General features: G+C 43.1%; 1 protein-coding gene across 1 annotated transcript in view; it reads right to left on the bottom strand.

Moving 5' to 3' along the window:
- Nucleotides 1–3,045: 3,045 nt before the first annotated feature.
- The window catches only part of HACD1 (3-hydroxyacyl-CoA dehydratase 1), a 94,502-nt gene continuing 74,975 nt past the window's right edge, over nt 3,046–22,572 (bottom strand). Inside the window, exons 5-7 of the mRNA XM_075316815.1 lie at nt 19,928–20,049; nt 7,985–8,163; nt 3,046–3,479 (exon numbers count right to left, since the gene is read on the bottom strand). Coding sequence (XP_075172930.1) covers nt 3,397–3,479; nt 7,985–8,163; nt 19,928–20,049 — 384 coding nt within the window. The 3' untranslated portion in view covers nt 3,046–3,396. The remainder of the gene's footprint in view (nt 3,480–7,984; nt 8,164–19,927; nt 20,050–22,572) is intronic.

Genomic DNA, 22,572 nt, shown 5'->3' with positions numbered 1-22,572 from the left:
ACATACAAGGTGGAAATGAAACTGTCATAAATTTCTCCACTAAGGGAATATAATAAGTATCCAATAAGTGCTCCAGCAGGTGAATGTGAACAGAGAACGGACAGAGGCACATATCCCAACATGCCCACGCAAGGGATTCAAATGTTCAAAGTACAGCACATACGGCACCAGAGTGCCATGGAGAGAACCGCATACATCGGAATTATTAAAGAATGGTGCAAAAATAGCAACAAACAGCACACGTCAGGGGGCATGACGAAGGTTCAGACCGAAATGCGCATCGGGCGCATTACCACCACAGCGATTACTCTTTAGGTAATGTTTATTGTTGCTGGCCTATCGTGTCCAGTGCTGTTTGTTGCTATTTAATAATACGGATGTAATTTTTATGTCTATAATGCACTGTTGTGCCAGCCACTGTTTGTACATTTAAAAATATATATACATATCTTTACCTTACGACTGTGGTGATGTAATCCGTTTTGTTGCCTCTACCCTCTTACCTCTTTGCAATAATTAATAAAAATATTTTTGAACCAATTGATCGCCTTTCCTTCCTTGTTTTATGTTTACCTTTAGCGATTTGGTTCATGTATTGTAGTCCTCTTGTGCATATATGTGGTATATATATACATACATAGATATATTTTAGAAATATGCTGATGTTTATGCCATTATTTACTCTGTCACATTGCTTATAAGCAAATTCTACTTCTTAATATCTGATTTGGTAAAATAGAAAGATTTAAAGGGTTTTGAGTTTAGGAAAAAAACCTGTCCCCCGGCAAACTGTTCTTTACTCACCCTCCCTGGGTGCAGTGCTAAGTCTCCACCACTGCTTCGTATTTTCTGCAGCTATGATGTCACATTGACAGCGCTGCAGTCAGTCAGTGAGGTCAGCCGGTCAAATTGGCTCATGCTGTCATCTTTTGCTGATCCGCTGAGCTCAGTGATGGGTTGCAGCGCTGTTAACATGACGTGGTCAGCAGTAGAGGCTCAGGGCTGGACCCGTGGTCAGCGAGTTAGGGCTCATTCAGACTTACTATTTTTCCACATATGAGAAAGAACGATTTTTTGGATCAGACTTTGATCTGAGTTTTGTCCACGTGTCATCAGTTTTTCTCATATGTGGAGAAAAAAAAAAAGATTTCTCCACCTTCTCTTTTCTACAAGCTAATAAACATTGGACTGTGTAATTTTCTCACGGATGCATAGACTTACGTTGCTGACTTTAATCCGACCCTTGTATCAAAATGAGACATGGTAGAACCATGACTATGGCTCAATGCCGAAACACGTAGGTTCAATTCAGCTGAGGTAGGCTCAACGCCAAAATGCAAACGTTCAATTCAGCTGAGGTAGGCTCAACGCCAAAATGTAAAGGTTCAATTCAGCTGAGGTAGGCCCGCACAACGCCATAACACAAAGGTTCAATTCAGCTGAGGTAGTCTCAATGCCAAAATGCGTAGACCCAAATCAGCTGAGATAGGCTAAACAATGAAACGTGTAGGTCCAATTCAGCTGAGGTAGGCTCAACACCGATACACGTAGGTCCAATTCAGCTGAGGTAGGCTCAACGCCGAAAGACATAGATTTAATTCAGCTGAGGTAGGTTTGACACCGAAACGCATAGGTTCAATTCAGCCTAGTTAGACTCAACGTCGAAAGGCACAGATTCCTTTCAGCTGAGGTAGGCTTAATGCCGAAAGGCATAGGTCCAATTCAGCTGAGGTAGGCTCAATGCTGAAATGCGTAGGTCCAAGTCAACTGAGGTAGCCTCAATGCCAAAACGCATATGTCCAATTCAGCTGAGGTAGGCTCAAAGCCAAAATGCATAGGTCCAATTCAGCTGAGGTAGGCTTAACGCCGAAAAGCGTAGGTTTAACTCAGCTGAGGTAGGCTCAACGCCAAAACGTATAGGTATAATTCAGCTGAGGTGGGCTCAATGCCAAAACGCATAATTCCAATTCAGCTGAGGTAGGCTCAACATCAAAATGTGAAGGTCCAATTTAGCTGTGGTAGCCTCAACATCGAAACGCGTAGGAACAATTTAGCTGAGGTAGCCAAAATGCCGAAACGCATAGGTCCAATTTAGCTGAGGTCTGGCGGTTTACTTGTGCTTATATACCTTTTAATGAACTTTCAATAAGTTAGATTTTTATTACATTATCACCTGCTTTTTCGCTGGAGAATCCTTCTTTGTTCCAAAATCAGACATGTCTTCACAATTTTTTGGGGAAAAAAATCCCTGTCATGTAAATTGACTATCGCAGGTACAAATACTATCCGTGAACACCATGCATAGCACCCGTATGCAAAAAAGAGGACGTCTTGAGCGCAGTTTCTGAGTTGAAGGACAGGCTTTTTCTGAAACTGTAAAACTCCTTTAAGGACTACAGGGTGCTTTACACGCTGCGACATTGCTAGAGATCTCGTTAGCGATGTGACACGCCAGATCGCAGATAAGATTTGCCGAGATCGCACATAGGTCATTTTTGTAGCGCCGATCACATGTACGATCTCGGCAAATCGTATGTGCGATCTGGCGTGTTACATCGCTTACGAGATCACTAGCGATGTCACAGCGTGTAAAGCACCCTTTCCTCTAGAACAGTGTTTCTCAACTCCAGTCCTCAAGACCCACCAACAGATCATGTTTTCAGGTTTTCCTCAATCAGGTTTTCAGGATTTCCTTAATGTTGCACAGGTGATGGAATTATTCCCTGTCTAACATTGAGGAAAACCTGAAAACATGATCTGTTGGTGGGTCTTGAGGACTGGAGTTGAGAAACACTGCTCTAGAACCACCATTAGAGTGCCAAAAACTAGACCGGAAAAGCCATTTTTGGGCAGTTTACATAAATTTGTGACTGTTATGAGCTACAGTAATGGATATAGCGGCATAGTTATATAGTTATAGGGGGTCGAAGCAGTTACACCAGGGCCCTGGTACCAGAGGGGCCACATAGGGCAAGGTGTAAAATAAATGGTACTCGAGGAAGAACTTACAAGACACAACTATAGAAAACTCCTGGCCAATGTGAGGAAAGGTAGAAATTTCCCCTTTTTTAATATTTGCCGAGATGTGGTCAATACAGATATACAGTACAAAAATAAAGATTTGTTTCAAATCTTTGTTGCTTCACTTTTTTGTGTTTTCTTTCTATAAAAAGATCACAATGCACCTTGTATACTCATTGAGGCATGAGTCAGTGTCGGTCTCGATATGAATTAATAAAAAAGAAGAGTACAGGACAGAATGCAGGATCGGAGAACGGGAGTCGTACGAGGTTATCCAAGGTATTTAACCAACAGGCCCCTTCGCCGCTTTGTTGACTCTGGAAAGCAACGACTTGTCATAAAAAGTAGAGTCCTGTAGATTGTGCTCTTGGGGGATCAATCGTCCTTTTCAACAAAGACTTCTCCGTGCAGAACTTTTCTTCTTTGACGAAGCATGTGAAAATACAGCTGGGGAAACACTGGAATGAAAAATTTCCCAAAATTAAAAATTTTAAATTAAATTAAATTAAAATTAATTTATTAAATTAAAAATGAAATTAAATTAAATTAAAAAAGTTTGTGACATCATGATAACATTCACAAACATTTTCTATGGATCCTCCCTGTGCATAAATGAAGCAACTGTAGAATAGGTTTCCATTAGAAATGTCCTGCCTACGTGTGTACAGATGCTATGCAGATCTATGTGTCTCCATGGTAACAGACTATAAATATACGCTGTATACTGTAGTCATATGCTGTAACAATATTTTCTTCCATCTGTTCCCTATTATTTGCTAAAATATATATAGCAGGTATGATACAATTAAACGAATTGTCCAGAACTTTGATATTGACAATCTATCCTTAGGACAAGTAAGGCCGCTTTCACATTGCGTTTTTACGTACGTTCAGTGGTCCCATTGGAACGTCCGTCTGAAACCCCCTGCAAAATGGGTTTCGGACGCATGCGCTGATGGGGCCACTGACTAATGGACTAATGGACCATTAATGACTAATGGAGCAGACGGAGTAAGCCTGAGCTCTGTCTTGCACCATTTTCGGCCATATACACCTTCTCCAGGCGGTCACCCTGGGTGGGTTCGGATGGAAGCTCCGATGAGACCCAATGTAAATAAAACTGCAATGTGAAGGGCCCTAAGGGTCCAATATCGAGCACCCACAACAATCTGTCCTATTCACCTGAATTGGACCTGGCCTGCCATGACACAATGTATATAGGTGTGGTGTTCTGGTTGCGTATACTGTTTCCTTCCTTACAGCCATGAGATCTGATGTCAGATGATTGGTACTAGATGTCAGCCCCTATCCTTAAAGGGGTATTGACATCTCCAAGACCCTATCCCAATATACTGTCCCTGACAGAAGTTCTGTCGCTTATCCATGTTATGTAGATAAAAGCTTATAACCTGACTTTAAATTCATCCATTGGTTGCATAAATTACTCTTTTGAAAGCTGAAACCCTCACAAATTTGGTTTAGGTTATGAAAATAAAGTTACTGCAAAGCTGAAATATTGATCATTTAATGAACACAGAAAGGTCAGATTTTGGCAAGACAAAAGTTTTGTCGCCCACAGAAAGTAATGTGAAATTCAAACAAGTAATTAACTTCTAATAGAAAGATATGTAGCATAACATTGGTGGATGAAGTTGTGGTGCTATTAGAGCCATATTTAATATTTTGTGTGACTTCCATGAGCTTGAAGAACTGCATCCATGCGGTTCAACAATGATTCATACAATTTATTGATGAAGTCATCAGGAATAGCAGAGAATGCATCTTACATGTCTCCCAGAGTTCATCTAGATTCTTTGGTTTTGTCTTCCAAGCTTCCTCTTTCATCCTACCCCAAACATGCTCAATGATGTTCATGTCTGGTGACTGGGCTGGCCAGTCCTTGAGCCCCTTGATCTTCTTTGCCAGGAGGAACTTTGTTGTAGGGATGGATGTATGAGATGGAGCACCATCATTCTGCAGAATTTGACCCCTTTTATGATTGGGAATGTAAGAGGTAGCTAATGTTTCTTGATATTTTAGGCTATTGATATTGCCTTCCACCTTGCAAATCTTTTGCACACCCCCATACTGAATGTAACCCCAGACCATGATCTTTCCACCACCAAACGTAACTGTTTTCTGGATATATTATTATTAATTATTATTATATTATTAAAATTATTAATTATTATAATTATTATTATTATATATACGGGCACCAGTAGGTCTCCTGCAGTATTTGCGGCGGCTGTGGTGTAATTTAACTGAAGATTCATCAGAGAAATCCACTTTCTGCCACTTTTCCAGCATTCATCCCTTTAGCAAGCTGTGAGACTTTGCAAATGCAACACGTTTTTTTAATTGGCTTTTGTTTAGTGCTGGCTTCTAGGCACTGATTCGACCATGGAGGCCATTTAGAGACAGATTCCTACAAATTCTTCTAGTTGACACAGGGACTTGAGGTAACCAGGCCTGTTGGAGCTCTGCTGCAGTGGAATTGAGGCTGGCTTTCGATTTTCTAATCAACAAATGTTCCTCCTGAGCAGTTGACTTGCAGGGTCTGCCGGATCTTGTCAAAAACATCTCCAGTCACTTCAAATCTTTTTTTAATTCTTTGTACTTGATGCTGAGACACATTAAATGTGGCAGCCACCTCTGCAGTGGATCTGGTCTTCAGCCTCTTGATAATCAAGGATTTGGTCACCGGGTGAATTTTTGCCATGTTGTCAGAGGTCAAGTTGCCGTTCAAGTGAAGGTCTGGGGTTCTGGGTTTCTTTTTATACACACACACTAATTAACCGATCGTTTAGTGAGCAGAGGTGAGGATGTAAACTAGGATTGGGTGCATTATATGACAAGGCGACAAAACTTTTGTCTTGTCAAAATCTGACCTTTCTGTGTTCTATAAATGATCAATATTTCAGCTTTGCAGCAACTTTATTTTCATAACCTAAACCAAATTTGGGAGGGTTTCAGCTTTCAAAAGAGTAATTTATGAAACCAATGGATGAATTTAAAGTCCAGTTATAAGCTTTTATTTACATAACATGGATAAGTGACAGAATTTACTAATTACTAATTTACTAATTTACTATTAGAGTGACAGAATATACTACTATAATAATAATAATAATTTTAGCAAATATCTCCAAATAGAAATGTAGTATAGTTCTCCTGATTTACTATGTCGCTTACCTCATGTGCAGGGCATTGCAGAACCTTAGGTATCCATGGTTATGACCACTAGCAACTAACTATCTGTGCCTATATTCATGGTCGTAAGCATAGATACCTAAAGTCCTCCAATGCCTAGCACATGCTCTGACATAGTGAATCAGGAGAATTATACTACATTTCTAATTGGAGGTATTTGCTAATATTATTACACCGACTACATATTGGGATTGGATCTTGGAGATAGGAATAACCCTTTAAGATAGGTATTCAATATCTTAGCCATGAAAAACTCCTTTAAATCAGAAAAGGAAGGGAGGATAAATGGAGAATCAGACTATGCAGGTTTGTTTGTAGTCTGTTACCATGGAGATGAATAGCTCTGGATAGGAGATATAGGCCTCATTTATTTACACTGCCTAAAACAACAATCATCTTTGTTGCACATAGCAACCAATCAGAGCTCAGCTTTCATTTTTTTGAACAGCTCTGGTAAGATGAAATCTACGCTGTGATTGGTTGCTATGGGCAATATAGACACATGTAAAAAAAAAAACAAAAAAAAAAAAAACCCAAAACCAATTTTTAAAGGGGCATTCCCATCTCCATGATCCTATTCTAATAGGTAGTAGGTGTAATAATAATATTAGCAAATACCTCCAATTAGAAATGTAGTATAGTTCTGATTCACTGTCACTTACTTCATATTCAGGGCATTGCGGGACCTTAGGTATTCATGGTTTCGACCACGCATATAGGGAAAGTATGTCAGTTGTTTGTGGTTGTAACCATGGATACCTAAGGTCCTGTACTACCCTGTGCACGGCAGATGTCAGTATGTTACATAGCCGGCAAATGTCTGTAACAGAAGCAGCCATACTTGGCTCTGATCGCTACTGTTAACCATTTAGATACTGCTGTCAAACAATGACACTATCACGCACTGGCTCCCCGCAATTGCGTCACTTCACAAGGCCCTGGTAACTTCCATCTTACTCCTATGAAGCTCAGCTGTTTTAATCCTGCATTTAGCTGAGAAAGGGCAACATAAATGAAAATGAAGCGTGTCTGTGGTGGCTGATAACATAGAGCAATAGCTGACTACATTGACCTCTTATACTGTCAAGGTTGGGAATTTAGGGAAAACCACAAATTGGGTTTTTCAGGGTCACAGAGACAGAGTCCAAATCGATCTGCGCAGATGTATGTATGAGGAACAATAACCACACAGAGACGTGTCTCAATTCGGGTGAAGCTCAATGGTCTTCTGATCCGTATATTATAAAATACACACAGTTATTCAATTCAACATTGACCCTGATTGGTCAAAGATAACCAGCAATGTTCATATACTACGTCATTAGCCTGCTCCTGGCTTCCTAATACCAGCTTGAACCAGCTACTGAATACTTTTTGTTAACACGTTGCTGAGCAAGAACGAGGAGTCAACCTCCCACATCTCACATCCCACATTTCACATGGTGAGAACTAACTGATTACAGATTCTCTTAATATATTCTAAATACCTCTTTGTTCATTGTTTATTAGGCTTGATTATTTAGTTAACACATTCCTGATCACACATCTTAAAGTTATAATGGCGTCTATGCAATTGTCACATAGACACACAGATAACTATACAACGACATCTATACTTTGATTATATACACACACACAGATAAAATTATTACATCTGGACAAACGGCCTATAGCCCAGCAGGCCTACCCTCACAATACTAATGAAGGGTCTAGCATTTGAAAAAGCAGGTGAGATTTTGGACTGACTTACGTGGCACGTAAAAACACATGACAGCGATGAGAAAGTAGTAGTAGTCGAATGACACGTTGTACTTGTTTGGAAGTCGCAGCGAGTACATGGCCGTCTTCCGCACATACGGTAAAGCAGCATAAATTGTTAAGAGTTCACCAGCTACGCCGAGAGGATACAATACAATAAATAAATTATACCTGTGGTGGGAAAATGAAGCAGAAAAGAGCATTAAACCCGACTACATCCTACATAATAGTGATGAGAGCGCGCGCAGGACACATGCAGAGTAATGCACGGGAGGCCATTCTTCTCCATTGCCATTCATACAATACACTTCAGTCAAAGCCGTTCATTGATTTTGGTTCAGATTCCATTTGTACCGCGGTCTCCTATTATAGTTGTGGCGGGATTGTGACGGAAGAATGATCACGTATTGTTAGTCTCCTATGTACAACTACACCAAGATGGCAACATCTGTACCTTTCGCTTCTTGACTACCTAGAAAAGTCCGTATTCGGGTAGAAGAAAAGGGTTAATAAATACGGTGCCCGCTTCTACATTTCCTGTCATGCTTGTACAGTCACTTTTACCAAGGATGTACGCATTGCCTTGAGGCTGATATTTGGGGTCCAAGCGTTGGTTGACTATATCACTGATTTAAAGGGGTATTTCTATCTCCAAGATCCTATCCCAATATGTAGTAGGTGTAACAATAATAATAATAATAATATTAGCAAATATATTAGAAATGTAGTATAGTCCTGATATAGCCATGTCTCTTACCTAATGTGCAAGGCATTGCAGCTTAGGTATCTACGGTTACAACCAGGAGCATCTAACTAAGTAATTGTCACTATATGAGTGGACGTAATCATGTATACCTAAGCTGCAATACCCTGCACATGAGGTAATAGACATGGCTATATCAGGAGAACTATACTACATTTCTAATTAAAGGTATTTTCTAATATTACAAGGTATTTGCTAATATACAAGATTTCTCCCGTGCTTCCCCCATACTCTGGAACGCTCTACCTCAGCATATCAGATTCTCCCCTATTGTGGAAAGCTTCAAGAGGAACCTCAAGACCCATCTGTTCCAACAAGCCTACAACCTACAATAGCCCTCAGTCCAGTACACCACTGCGCGACCAGCTCTATCCTCACCTATTGTACCATCACCCATCCCCTGTAGACTGTGAGCCCTCGCGGGCAGGGTCCTCTCTCCTCCTATACCAGTCTGTTTTGTACTGTTAATGATTGTTGTACGTATACCCTCTTTCACTTGTAAAGCGCCATGGAATAAATGGCGCTATAATAATAAATAATAATATTATTATTATTAGACCTATAACATATTGGGATAGGATCTTGGAGATGGGAATAACCCTTTAACTCTTCTCTACAGGTCAGAAAAGAGTGGGGACTTTGGGTGCTGTCAGACTCTGAAGACATCATCGGGTTTTTTATACTATATGTGCCTAGGAGTTTTTTATATGTTATATGTGTTTTTCATGAGTTATTTTGTATATGTAATTACGGTAGTTATGTTTTCTACATGTGTTTAACAGGAGTTATTTTTTCCATATGTCTTTGTCAGTTTTTATATTTCCTATTTTTCTCTGTCAGGAGTTTTTTATGCTATATGTGGTTTTCGGGAGTTATTTTGTATATGTAATTAGTAATGTATACTACATGTGTGTAACAGGAGTTAATCTATATATATAATTGCCTTATTCTGTCTGTCTGTCTGTCTGTCTGTCTATCTGTCTGTCTGTCATGCTCCGAAATTGTGTCCTTACGGTGACACAAAGCTGATTGGCCGCTGGGCTCGCCATGGCCCCGCCCCCCCCCCCACGGATTGGCCTCTCTCCCCGGCTCTCTGCAGGCCCCGCCCCCCTCACGCAATGCACGCTCGCTCTGGCCCAACTGACACGGAGCCGCGACTCCCAGGTGAGTACACACACACACATCAGATCACACTCACTCTCACACTCACTCTCACACACACCTTACACATCACAACATGCTGGGATATCTCTTGCTTCTACACCGGCTCCGTCAGGATCCCAGCAGCGCCAGACATAACCTTGCGATGCTGGGATCTTCACGGAGGCCGTGAAAGCTGGTAACCATTATACACATCGGGTAACTAAGGTCCCTTAGTTACCCGATGTGTATCATAGTTACCAGTGTACACCGGCTCACACTCACTCTCACACACACCTCACACACACATCACATCGCATCCACACATCAAGGTCCTGCAGCGGCGGAAAATACAGACACATAACAGCACACACATAACAGCACACACATACACACACAAATCAGATCACACTCACTCACACACACACATCACATCGCATCCACATACTCACAACATCCTGGGATATCGCTTGCTTCTCGGCGGCGATACTGTGCTGTTGTGATCTTCCAGGACCTGCCGGAGGATCACATGGCCAGAAGCATGTGATATCCCCGGATGTTGTGAGTATAAGCGCGTATGTGCGATATCGTCAGTATCTGTGTGTGTGAGTGTATGCGATCGGGTGTGTGTGAGTGGATGCGATCGGGTGTGTGTGAGTGGATGCGATCGGGTGTGTGAGTGTCGGCAGAGGAGCACGGCGTGCTGGAGGAGGCTGGGAGCAGAGAGGCTGATCATGGGGAAGGCTGGGAGGAGAGAGGCTGATGCTGGGGGAGGCTGGGACGAGGGAGGCTGATGCTGGTGGAGGCTGATGCTTGGGGAGGCTGATGCTGGGGGAGGCTGGAAGGAGAGAGGCTAATGCTGGTGGAGGCTGATGCTTGGGGAGGCTGATGCTGGGGGAGACTGGGAGGGGAAGGCTGATGCTGAGGGAGGCTGGGAGGAAGGAGGCTGGGAGGAGAGAGGCTGATCCTGGGGAAGGCTGGGAACGGGAGGCTGATGCTGAGGGAGGCTGGAAGGAGAGAGGCTGATGCTGGGGGAGGCTGGAAGGAGAGAGACTGATGCTGGTGGAGGCTGATGCTTGGGGAGGCTGATGCTGGGGGAGACTGGGAGCGGAAGGCTGATGCTGAGGGAGGCTGGGAGAGGGAGGCTGGGAGGAAGGAGGCTGGGAGGAGAGAGGCTGATCCTGGGGAAGGCTGGGAAGGGGAGGCTGATGCTGGGGGAGGCTGGAAGGAGAGAGGCTGGAAGGAGAGAGGCTGATGCTGGTGGAGGCTGATGCATGGGGAGGCTGATGCTGGGGGAGACTGGGAGCAGAAGGCTGATGCTGAGGGAGGCTGGGAGGAAGGAGGCTGGGAGGAAGGAGGCTGGGAGGAGAGAGGCTGATCCTGAGGAAGGATGGGAAGGGGAGGCTGATGCTGAGGGAAGCTGGAAGGAGAGAGGCTGATGCTGGGGGAGGCTGGAAGGAGAGAGGCTGAGGCTGGGAGGAGAGAGGCTGATGCTGGGGAAGGCTGATGCTGAGGGAGGCTGGGAGGGGAAAGCTGATGCTGGGGAAGGCTGGGAGGACGGAGGCTGGGAGGAGAGAGGCTGATCCTGGGGAAGGCTGGGAGAGGGAGGCTGATGCTGGAGGAGGCTGGAAGGAGAGAGGCTGATGCTGGCGGAGGCTGATGCTGGGGAGGCTGGGAGAGGGAGGCTGATGCTGAGGGAGGCTGGGAGGAGGGAGGCTGGGAGAGGTAGGCTGAGAGAAGAGAGGCTGATGCACACACACACACACACACACGCGCGCGCACTGCACAACACACCACACACACACACACACACACTGGGAACCACAAACAACTGCCCTACACAGACACCCACACACACAGACAACGCTGCACACACACAACACCCAACACACAAACACCGCGGCACACACAAATATACGCACATACCGCACAACACACACATTGCACAAAACATACCTCCCCCCAAAACACACCACACACACACAAACCGCGCAACACACACACAACGCTACAGACACACAGCGCTCCACAAACAACGCAACACACGCAACACACATACAACACCGCTCTCACCCCCCGTCACACCCAGACAACACCCAGAACATGTACAGCGCCTACACAAACACTTGGTAACTACACACAACAACATCTCTATATATATATATAACAAAAATCATACATGAACTACACAATACGTAAATTCTAGAATACCCGATGCGTAGAATCGGGCCACCTTCTAGTTATTCTATATGTGTGTGTAAGACAGGAGTTAGTTATACTATATGTCTCTATAAAGAGTAATTTATGCTATATATGTCTATCAGTAGTCACGAGGGGCTGCTGATAAGTCTTTGACTTTACCCAGAATGAAAAGAGATAGGATGATGAAACGTTACATTTGTTCCACATACTCTCCACTGATGATAATAAACTTCTTACATCGGTATTCCAAGTTCTGTAAGGCTACTTTCACACATCCGGTTTGAGCAGTGCGGCTCAATCCGGCTGTGAAACCTATGCAACGGATGCGGCGAAAACACCGCATCCTTTGCATAAGTTTTTTACATGCGGCCCGTCCGTTTTTTTCCGGTTGCGGCACGCTACTGAGCATGCGCAGTGGAAGAAACCGCATGCGGCGGCCGGATGCGTTTTTTTCCGCATCGCGCCGCATCCGGCGTCCATAGGCATGCATTGAAAAATGCGCCGCAGCGGCCGGATGCGTTTTTTTTTGCCAGAGCAAAAAATGTTGCAGGCAACGTTCCATCCGGCCGCGGCATCGGCTAAATCTGCCGCATGCGGCAAAAACCGGACCGAACGCAAGCCCATGCGACACAATACGGCACTAATGTAAGTCTATGCAAAAAAAAACGCAACCGGCGGAAAAAAAACGGTTGTGGTTTTTCTGCAGAGCGCCGTATTGTGCCGCAGAGCAAAAACCGGATGTGTGAAAGTAGCCTTAGCCTAGCAAAAAGAAGGATTTCAGTTGTGCCTCAAACCAGGCATCCGTAGCAGCCATGGTATCAGAAATGGTGTGAAATTTGGTACCCTTGAGGTGTTTCTTCAGGTTTGGAAATAGGTGATGGTCGGAGGGAGCTAGAACGGATGAATAAGGTGGTTGGTCACCTAGTTTTGCCGTGGTCGCTTGGGCAGTTTGAGCGGAGGCGTTGTCTTGCAGGAACAAGATTCCTTTGGACAGCTTCCTGCTCCTTTTGGCCTTCAGAGCTGCCTTTAATTGGTCCAAAAGTTCAATGTAATACTTTGCATTGATGGTGAAACCCTTTTGAAGGTAGTCCACTAGCAGCGCACCCTCCTTATCCCAGAACACAGACGCCATCATCTTAGTGACTGGTATTGCTTTAGCTGAAATTCGTGGATTCTCCAGTATGAGGTTGTGCACAGCATCGACGATCTCCGGAACAACAACCACTCTCGGTCGTCCAGGACGTTCCTCATCATTGGGGCTGAAGTGGCCCGTTTTATATTTGGCAACCCAGTTCTTAACTGTGGAATATGAAGGGCATTGATCCCCCAATGTCTGCGACACATCACCATGAATATCCTTCTTGGACTTTCCTTGCAGAAACAAGAATTTTATCCCTCCTCTGCTTTCAGTTGCTGTGAATATCGCACTAGACTCCGCCATTTTGTTTTCCCGCGTGCGTAGAACACTGTTGCCATAAGCAACAAACACAACATTTTGAAAACATATCTTAGACACACAAGGCTTTCATGTGATGTAACAAAAAAAGATCACAAAGTCAAAGACTTATCAGCAGCCCCTTGTGTATATATACTATATGTGTGTGTCTGTAGTGATTTACACTGTATGTGCCTGATAAGCAGTTATTTATGCTATATGTGTCTGCTATGAGCTATTTATGCTATATGTGTCTGTTATGAGCTATTTATGCTATATGTCTCTGTTATGGGTTATTTATGCTATATGTGTATTATGAGTTATTTATGCTATATGTGTATGTTATGAGTTATTTATGTTATATGTGTCTGTTATGAGTTATTTATGCTATAAGTGTCTGTTATGAGCTATTTATGCTATATGTATCTGTTATGAGTTATTTATGTTATATGTGTCTGTTATGAGTTATTTATGCTATAAGTGTCTGTTATCAGCTATTTATGCTATATGTGTGTTATGAGTTATTTATGCTATATGTGTCTGTTATGAGTTATTTACGTTATATGTGTCTTTTATGAGTTATTTATATTATATGTGTCTATTATGAGTTATTTACGCTATATGTGTCTGTTATGAGCTATTTATGCTATATGTGTCTGTTATGAGTTATTTATGCTATATGTGTCTGTTATGAGCTATTTATGCTATATGTGTCTGTTATGAGTTATTTATGCTATATGTGTGTTATGAGTTATTTATGCTATATGTGTCTGTTTGTAGTGATTTATGCTATATGTGTCTTTCAAGAGTTATTTATGCTATATGTGTCTGTCTGTAGTGATTTATGCTAGATGTGCCTGTCAGGAGTTATTTATGTTATATGTGTCTGTCGGTAGTGATTTATGCTATATATGCCTGTTTGTAGTGATTTATGCTATATGTGCCTGTCAGGAGTTATTTATGCTATATGTGTCTGTCGGTAGTGATTTATGCTATATGTGCCTGTCAGGAGTTATTTATGCTATATGTGTCTGTCTGTAGTGATTTATGCTATATGTGCCTGTCAGGAGTTATTTATGCTATATGTGTCTGTCTGTAGTGATTTATGCTATATGTGCCTGTCAGGAGTTATTTATGTTATATGTGTCTGTCTGTAGTGATTTATGCTATATATGCCTGTTTGTAGTGATTTATGCTATATGTGCCTGTCAGGAGTTATTTATGCTTTATTTTCATGCATGAGAATGTATCAAATTTGTATAATAATAAATTGGAGTTTCTTGAAGAAATTTGTGAAAAGCGAAGGGTGAATAGTATTGGAAACAATCTGTATCAGAAAAATCAAGTTTTTAAGTTTTTATATCTCTTTTAGACTGAAGGGAAAATGTACAAAGTGGATATTTCCTTTAAAGAGGACTCAAGATAGAAGAGACAGGAATCTTTAGCTTTGAGAAGAGCACCTGATGGCAATCCTCACATACAATCTATAATCACGCCGGCTCCAATCGTAACAGAACCAAGATGAAAACATTTCACTCTTCCTGCGGAGCCATTATCCCGACACGTCTCCGGCCCCCCGGTGGACTGCGCTTTACCTCACAGTGAATGATAAGACAGATTTAGAATATAGGTCAACATTTCTCAGCTTGCATTTTGTTATTAAAGGAAGACGGAAATCTTTTTCCAGAATCGGAGCTGTCACCGGTGTTTGCACTTAGTTATAAAGGGTTCATAATTCTTCCCTTTAAGGGGCAATAATCCAGTCAGGGCCTAATTCAACATTTTGGTTTATAACATTGATTTCTATGCTTATGGCTGCATTTACCCCTTGGTTATATGCAGTGACTGTCTCACATGTCAGAATGGCTGTTGTTATAGGTTTTGCTGACAGGGCCGGACTGGCCATCTGGAGATTCTTGCATTTGTTAGGTCCACCCCAGTATCCACATCCTCGGGCAGTCACTGGCTCCCTGCTCCATCTCTCCGGCCTGCGGCTTGCCAGAGGAGGGAATCACATGCTGTAGGTGAGTATAACGTTTTTCTTATTTTTTTAGTCCCTGTGATGGTGTGACATGGTGGGTTGGGTATCATTTTGTCTAGGATCATATTTTTACTGATTTTAGGAATGTTGCCTTTGTCATTGTGTGTATTCGTCGTCTTGTTTCAAGTCTTAATCACATTAGCTCAGTTAGGGTACCGTCACACTTTAGCGACGCTCCAGCGATCCCACCAGCGATCTGACCTGGTCAGGATCGCTGGTGCGTCGCTACATGGTCGCTGATGAGCTATCAATCAGGCAGATCTCACCAGCAACCAGTGACCAGCCACCAACGACGCATGGAAGCGATGCTGCGCTTGGTAACTAAGGTAAATATCGGGTAACCAAGCAAAGCACTTCCCTTGGTTACCTGATATTTACTTTGGTTACCAGCGCACAGCGCTTAGCGCTGGCTCCCTGCACTCCTAGCCAGAGTACACATCGGGTTAATAAGCAAACCGCTTTGCTTATTAACCCGATGTGTACTCCGGCTACGTGTGCATGGAGCAGGGAGCCGGCACTGGCAGCCTGAGATCGGCGGACGCTAGTAAGCAAGGTAAATATTGGGTAACCAAGCAAAGGGCTTCGCTTGGTTACCCGATATTTACCTTGGTTACAGCTTACCGCAGGCTGCCAGAAGCCGGCTCCCTGCTCCCTGCACATTCAGATCGTTGCTCTCTCACTGTCAAACACAGCGATGTGTGCTTCACAGCAGGAAAGCAACGTCCAAAAAATGAACCAGCACTGTGTGTAACGAGCAGCGATTTCACAGCAGGGGCCAGATTTCTGCTCAGCGTCACACACAGCAAGATCGCTGATGAGGTCACTGGTGCGTCACAAAAACCGTGACTCAACAGCGATCTTGCTATGTGAGAAGTACCCCTTACTGTCATGGGTGTGTCATGGCTAACACAGTCATGTGGTTTCTGGCAATAGAAGGTCACTGCTTTTGACTGCGCCGAACGTTCCCTGACTTTCCATTGTTCCTGCTGTCAGCATTCACTGCTGGATTTTTATCTCTCCCCCTTTTGGACCTAGCAGGAGCTCGCCTTCCACCCAGCTGCTGATCATCAATATTCTCTTGGTACTTAAATTCTCCCTTCTTCCCTGGACTGGTGCTGGTGATATTATTCAGTTCATTCTAGCTCTCGTTGCAAGCAGATATCTGGCTCCCGTCTGTAGTATTGTTGATGAAGCTTTGCTGAGCTCCTGCCTGAGTTACCTGTGGATAAGTAGTTCTTGCTTTTTCTCCTTTGTGTCTTCCTTTAGCGTTTAGTGGGGTTGATGAAGAGCTCATCCCATCCGTTCCCTATTTAGGGTCCAGCACTAGAGATACCTAGGGTCAGGTATCTGGCTCGGCACATAGGTGCGGAACCTATCTAGGGTATTGAGGGACGCCAGGGACTAGCTGTAGGTTTTGTCATGGGTCAGCGTCCTCTTCTTCCCTAGATATAGGGCTCCCCTTCCCTTGCCTTTTGCCGCTCGCTTGGTACTGCCCTTTACCTCGCATGACAGTTACCATCTGCAGCCTTGATCTGTTCTTAATGAAATCCTGCTGACATTTCCTGACTGTCCATTTATGACTCCCCTGCTTTTCAAATGCTAAAAATCACCCCATGTAGTGTCTCCATCCCTAGGTCTGAAGCGGGGGAGGGGGAAGGGGAAGGTTAAAACCATCCAACCTGTCTGCACACCCCCGGATATAAGGAGAGGTGCTGAGGAAGACAAGAAGGCAGTAAGATTCCTCCTTTGTGGGATGCTGATATTAAGGCCAACACACCACAGACACTTGGAGAAACTCTGATTACCCTGAAAAAACTGGTGGATGAGTCTACATGGAGAATCAGTATCTAAAGCCACAGTGCCATATCGATCTCTAAGCGGAGGATTGTGACTCTAATCTCCAGGGGCATTTATCCCATTACTTTGGCTATATCCATCTTCCTGGACTATGTTACCCTTTATTTAGTGGATTGTTTTATGAATCTTCCAGTTTGCATGTGTAGGGGGGTTAAGGGTCAGGCCCACCCCTGCATTCGTACCCGGCACTTGTGTATTATCTGCAAATATCTGGTTTTGTGATATTGCCACCAGGTGGCAGTGTTGCTCTGTAAGACCCTGGCACCTGGGTAGACAGGAGGAGGATAGGCATATATATAGGGTGGAGTTCAGGAAGTAAGGGAGAGACGAGGGAGGGACTGGAACGATGTAAAGATAGGATGTCCCTGAACAGAGATCAGGACCCTAAGGGTCACCCCTGCGGCTGCGACACGCGGGTTCCTAGATGAAGGAGTGGAACCGTGTCCCTCACAGAGAGGGGTTTAGTCTGGTAGTCGGGGGATCAGCCTCGGTGCCTGCTGGTGGAAAGAGGAGGAACACTCACACCCTGGAGAAGGTCAGTGCGCCCCCCCAGGTCGTTAGGTTAGGTATGTCTGGATGGCCTATCACTTAGGGGAGGGGAGATCTCTGCAAGGAAGCGGACCCCAGATGACCATGAAAAGGAGTGAGGGGAAGAAAGAAGCCTTAGACTGTAGATGGTGCCCTGGTGTCAGAGGACCGATGGCTGACACTGTGACATGTGGAGAGAAGTTTACATGTTTAAGCAAGAACTGAGACTGGACTTTATTCTCTGAAGATTTGCAAGTGTGTCATCTGAGACTGTAACGGATTCTGTCATGTGTGTGGTGTGGTGACGGGGAGATGAGGGGTTAATGACGGGTTGAGCTGTGACCTGTTGTTGTTCCCCTGCCACCCCGACTTCTACACACTGTCTGCCCCGCGCCCTCCACCACACATGTAATAAACGTTTTTGGGATTGTTCACTCATCTCTCGCTCTGCACATTGTGTGATATCGGAGTAGGACCCCATGACAGTCCCCTTCTCGGACCTCATCTTTTTTTACAATTTGGGATCTTTTGGGGCAGATTATTCACTTTTATTTCAGGCTAAATTGAATCTGCCAACTGATTAGAGCAATTCTGCCCAAATGGAATTTTAGGAGATTAACTCATCACTAGAGACTGTAAGATTATTTGATTACTTACCCTTTGTATTCTATAAATGTCACATATACGCCGCCCATAACCCATAAGTGCATGAACATATTTCATGTTCACTGCACAATAAGTGGGCCTATGCGCTCTCAAATGCTAGAGGTGAGTTTTAGTCCCAGTCCAGTACTGGTTACAGTCACAACCTGGTGCCTAAGGAACCAAAAGGCTCCTCTGCTATATTAAAGCGCCACTACAGCATTCTTTTTTTAATTTGGCAGATGCTCGGGTTCAAGTCTGGTCCCGAAACTGGATTTAAAAAAAAAAAAATATCCATGTGGACCCACTGAATCTGAACATCTGCGGGTTCGCCCATCCCTTAAGGCCACTTTACACGCTGCAATCTCGCTAGCGAACGTACCCACCCCCGTCGGTTGTGCGTCACGGGCAAATCGCTGCTCGTGGCGCACAACATAGCTCGGACCCGTCACACTACTTACCTGCCTAGCGACGTCACTGTGACCGGCGAACCGCCTCCTTTCTAAGGGGGCGGTTCGTTTGGCGTCACTAAGCGGCCGCCCAATAGAAGCGGAGGGGCGGAGATGAGTGGGACAAACATCTCGCCAGCCTCCTTCCTTCCTCATTGCCGGCGGCCGCAGGTAAGGAGATGTTCCTCGTTCCTGCGGTGTCACACGTAGCGATGTGTGCTGCCGCCGGAACGACGATCAACCTGCATCCTGCAACAGCAACGATATTTGGGAAATGAACAGCGTGTCAACGATAAGGTGAGTATTTTTGATCGTTAGCGGTCGCACGTAGGTGTCACACGCAACGAGAACGGATGTGCGTCACGAATTCCGTGACCCCAACGACATCTCGTTGCGTGTAAAGTGGCCTTTAGACATTGCCTTAAAACTAAAAACTATTTTTGTTTATTCTTTTTTTGTATTATTTTTTCATTTACTTTTCTATAGGCTTCTCTACAGAAAATAAAATAAAATGAAAAAAAAAAATAAAAAAAAATGAAATGATGTAAAAAAAAAAAAAAAAAATACACGAATATCATGATATTCTTCACAAACCAGAAAAGTCTTATGCAAAATAAAAAAAAAAAAAAAAAAATACACTGGTGGGAAGACGGCATAATTGATTTATAAATAGAGGGAAGTGCAATCTGGTGCAGTGAAGAATAAAGTGACAATATGTCAGTAGATGACTGTGTGATTCCTTCAATCTGTCCCGTTCTACTAAACTGACATCAAAACTCTGCGAACAGAACCATCCGAGCCCAAAGCCATCTGTCCCCGTAACTGAGTGTACAGAACCAAGCCATGCAGAAAACGCCGGCTCCTCGCACGCTGCCCACCTGGCCCATTTAATGAAGTACGGCAAGTGATGGAGAAGATTAAACGTGTAGTAGGAATATCGAGTGATCTCGGTCACAGTCCACACCACCAGGAAGAGAAGGACGCTCTCCTCATTCTGGATCTAAAAAAAAACAAAAACATAAAAAAATATAAACAGCATCAACTACACAAGATAGTAATACATCAGTCATATATAAAGCACAGATACATCACATTAAAGTGCCCACGGGCTGAGATTAATGTTGATTAAAGAGGTCATCTATAGGGAAAAAAAACCATTTCAAAGAGTTTAAAAAATAATAATAATAATAATAAAAAAAATAAATAAATTGGAATAATTCCAGACTGTTGTACACTTTTATCAGGGCATACATTTTTTCCCATGGAGACTGGTCTTCACAGTATAGCCAATTCTTCCAGTAAAGAATAAATACATTTTAAAAAAAATTATATATATATATATATATATATATGTATGCTCAGCCCCCTTGAATTTTTCAACCTTTTCCCACATTTCAGGCTTCAAACATAAAGATAAAAAATGTTAATGTTCTGGTGAAGAATCAACAAGTGGACACAATTGTGAAGTTGAACGATATTTATTGCTGATTTTAAACTTTTTCAAAAAATAACTGAAAATTGGGGCGAGCAATATTATTCATCCCCTTTACATTCAGTGCAGCAAACTCACTCCAGAAGGTCATTGAGGATCTCTGAATGATCCAATGTTGTCCTAAATGACTGATGATGATAAATATAAGCCCCTGTGTGTAATCAAGTCTCCTATAAATGCACCTGCTCTGTGATAGTCTCAGTGTTCTGTGTAAAGCGCAGATAGCATCATGAAGACCAAGGAACACAACAGGCAGGTCCGTGATACTGTTGTGGAGACGTTTAAAGCCGGATTTGGTAACAAAAAGATTTCCAAAACTTTAAACATCCCAAGGAGCACTGTGCAAGCGATCATATTGAAATGGAAGGAGTATCATATCACTGCAAATCTACCAAGACCCGGCCGTCCATCCAAACTTTCATCTCAAATAAGGAGAAGACTGATCAGAGATACAGCCAAGAGGCCCATGATCACTCTGGATGAACTGCAGAGATCTACAGATGAGGTGGGAGAGTCTGTCCATAGGACAACTATCAGTCGTACACTGCACAAATCTGGCCTTTATGGAAGAGTGGCAAGAAGAAAGCCATTTCTCAAAGATACCCATAAAAAGTGTCGTTTAAAGTTTGCCATAATCCACCTGGGAGACACCAAACATGTGGAAGAAGGTGCTCTGTCAGATGAAACCAAAATCGAACTATTTGGGCACAATGACAAACGATATGTTTGGCGTAAAAGCAACAAAGCTCATCACCTTGAACACACCATCCCCACTGTCAAACATGGTGGTGTCAGCATCATGGTTTGGGCCTACTATTCTTCAGCAGGGACAGGGAAGATGGTTAGAATTGATGGGAAGATGGATGGAGCCAAATACAGGACCATTCTTGATGAAATCCTGTTGGAAACTGCAAAAGACCTGAGACTGGGACAAAAATTTGTCTTCCAACAAGACAATGATCCCAAACATAAAGCAAAATCTACAATGGTATGGTTCACAAATAAACGTATCCAGGTGTTAGAATGGCCAAGTCACAGTCCAGACCTGAACCCAAACGAGAATCTGTGGAAAGAGCTGAAAACTGCTGTTCACAAACACCTCCATCCAACCTCACTCAGCTCCAGCTGTTTACAAAGGAAGATTGGGCGAGAATTTCAGTCTCTCGATGTGCAAAACTGATAGAGACATACCCCAAGCGACTGCAGCTGTAATCGCAGCAAAAGGTGGCGCTACTAAGTATTAACTTAAAGGGGATGAATAATATTGCACGCCCCAATTTTCAGTTTATTATTTTTTATAAAAGCTTAAAATAAGCAATAAATTTCGTTCAACTTTACAATTGTGTCCACTTGTTGTTGATTCTTCTCCATAACATTAACATTTTTATCTTTATGTTTGAAGCCTGAAATGTGGGAAAAGGTTGAAAAATTCAATGGAACCGAATACTTTCACAAGGCACTGTAGACAGATAGATAGATAGATAGATATAGATAAATAGATGGATGGATAGCTAGATAGATAGCTAGATAGATAGATAGATAGATAGATAGAGGGATAGATAGATAGATGGATAGATAGAGGGATAGATAGATAGATAGAGGGATAGATAGATAGATAGATGGATAGATAGAGGGATAGATAGATAGATAGATAGATAGATAGAGGGATAGATAGATAGAGGGATAGATAGATAGATGGATAGATAGAGGGATAGATAGATAGATAGATAGAGGGATAGATAGATAGATAGATAGATAGATAGATAGATAGATAGATAGATAGATAGATAGAATTTGGCGGAACTTAGACCTGAGCTGGTGTAATCTTCTGTAATATATGTGTGACAATGCTGCCCTCTAATGGTAAGATTTTAACATTGCATTATAGAGGATCACAAGCTGTTTGAGGATAGTTGTTTGTTTGTTTTTTTGCTATTAGGCTGTGGTTACGTGTCAATATAAAAAAACAGTAACATTTTCATCCAGAAAAGTAGTTTGATTTTTTTTTATCAATTGGGGAACATTGCATGA

Source organism: Anomaloglossus baeobatrachus, chromosome 6 (assembly GCF_048569485.1).
Source record: "Anomaloglossus baeobatrachus isolate aAnoBae1 chromosome 6, aAnoBae1.hap1, whole genome shotgun sequence".
NCBI lineage: Eukaryota > Metazoa > Chordata > Amphibia > Anura > Aromobatidae > Anomaloglossus > Anomaloglossus baeobatrachus.
The sequence above is the reverse complement of the archived record's forward strand: the minus strand, read 5'-3'. Positions and strand labels throughout refer to the sequence as shown.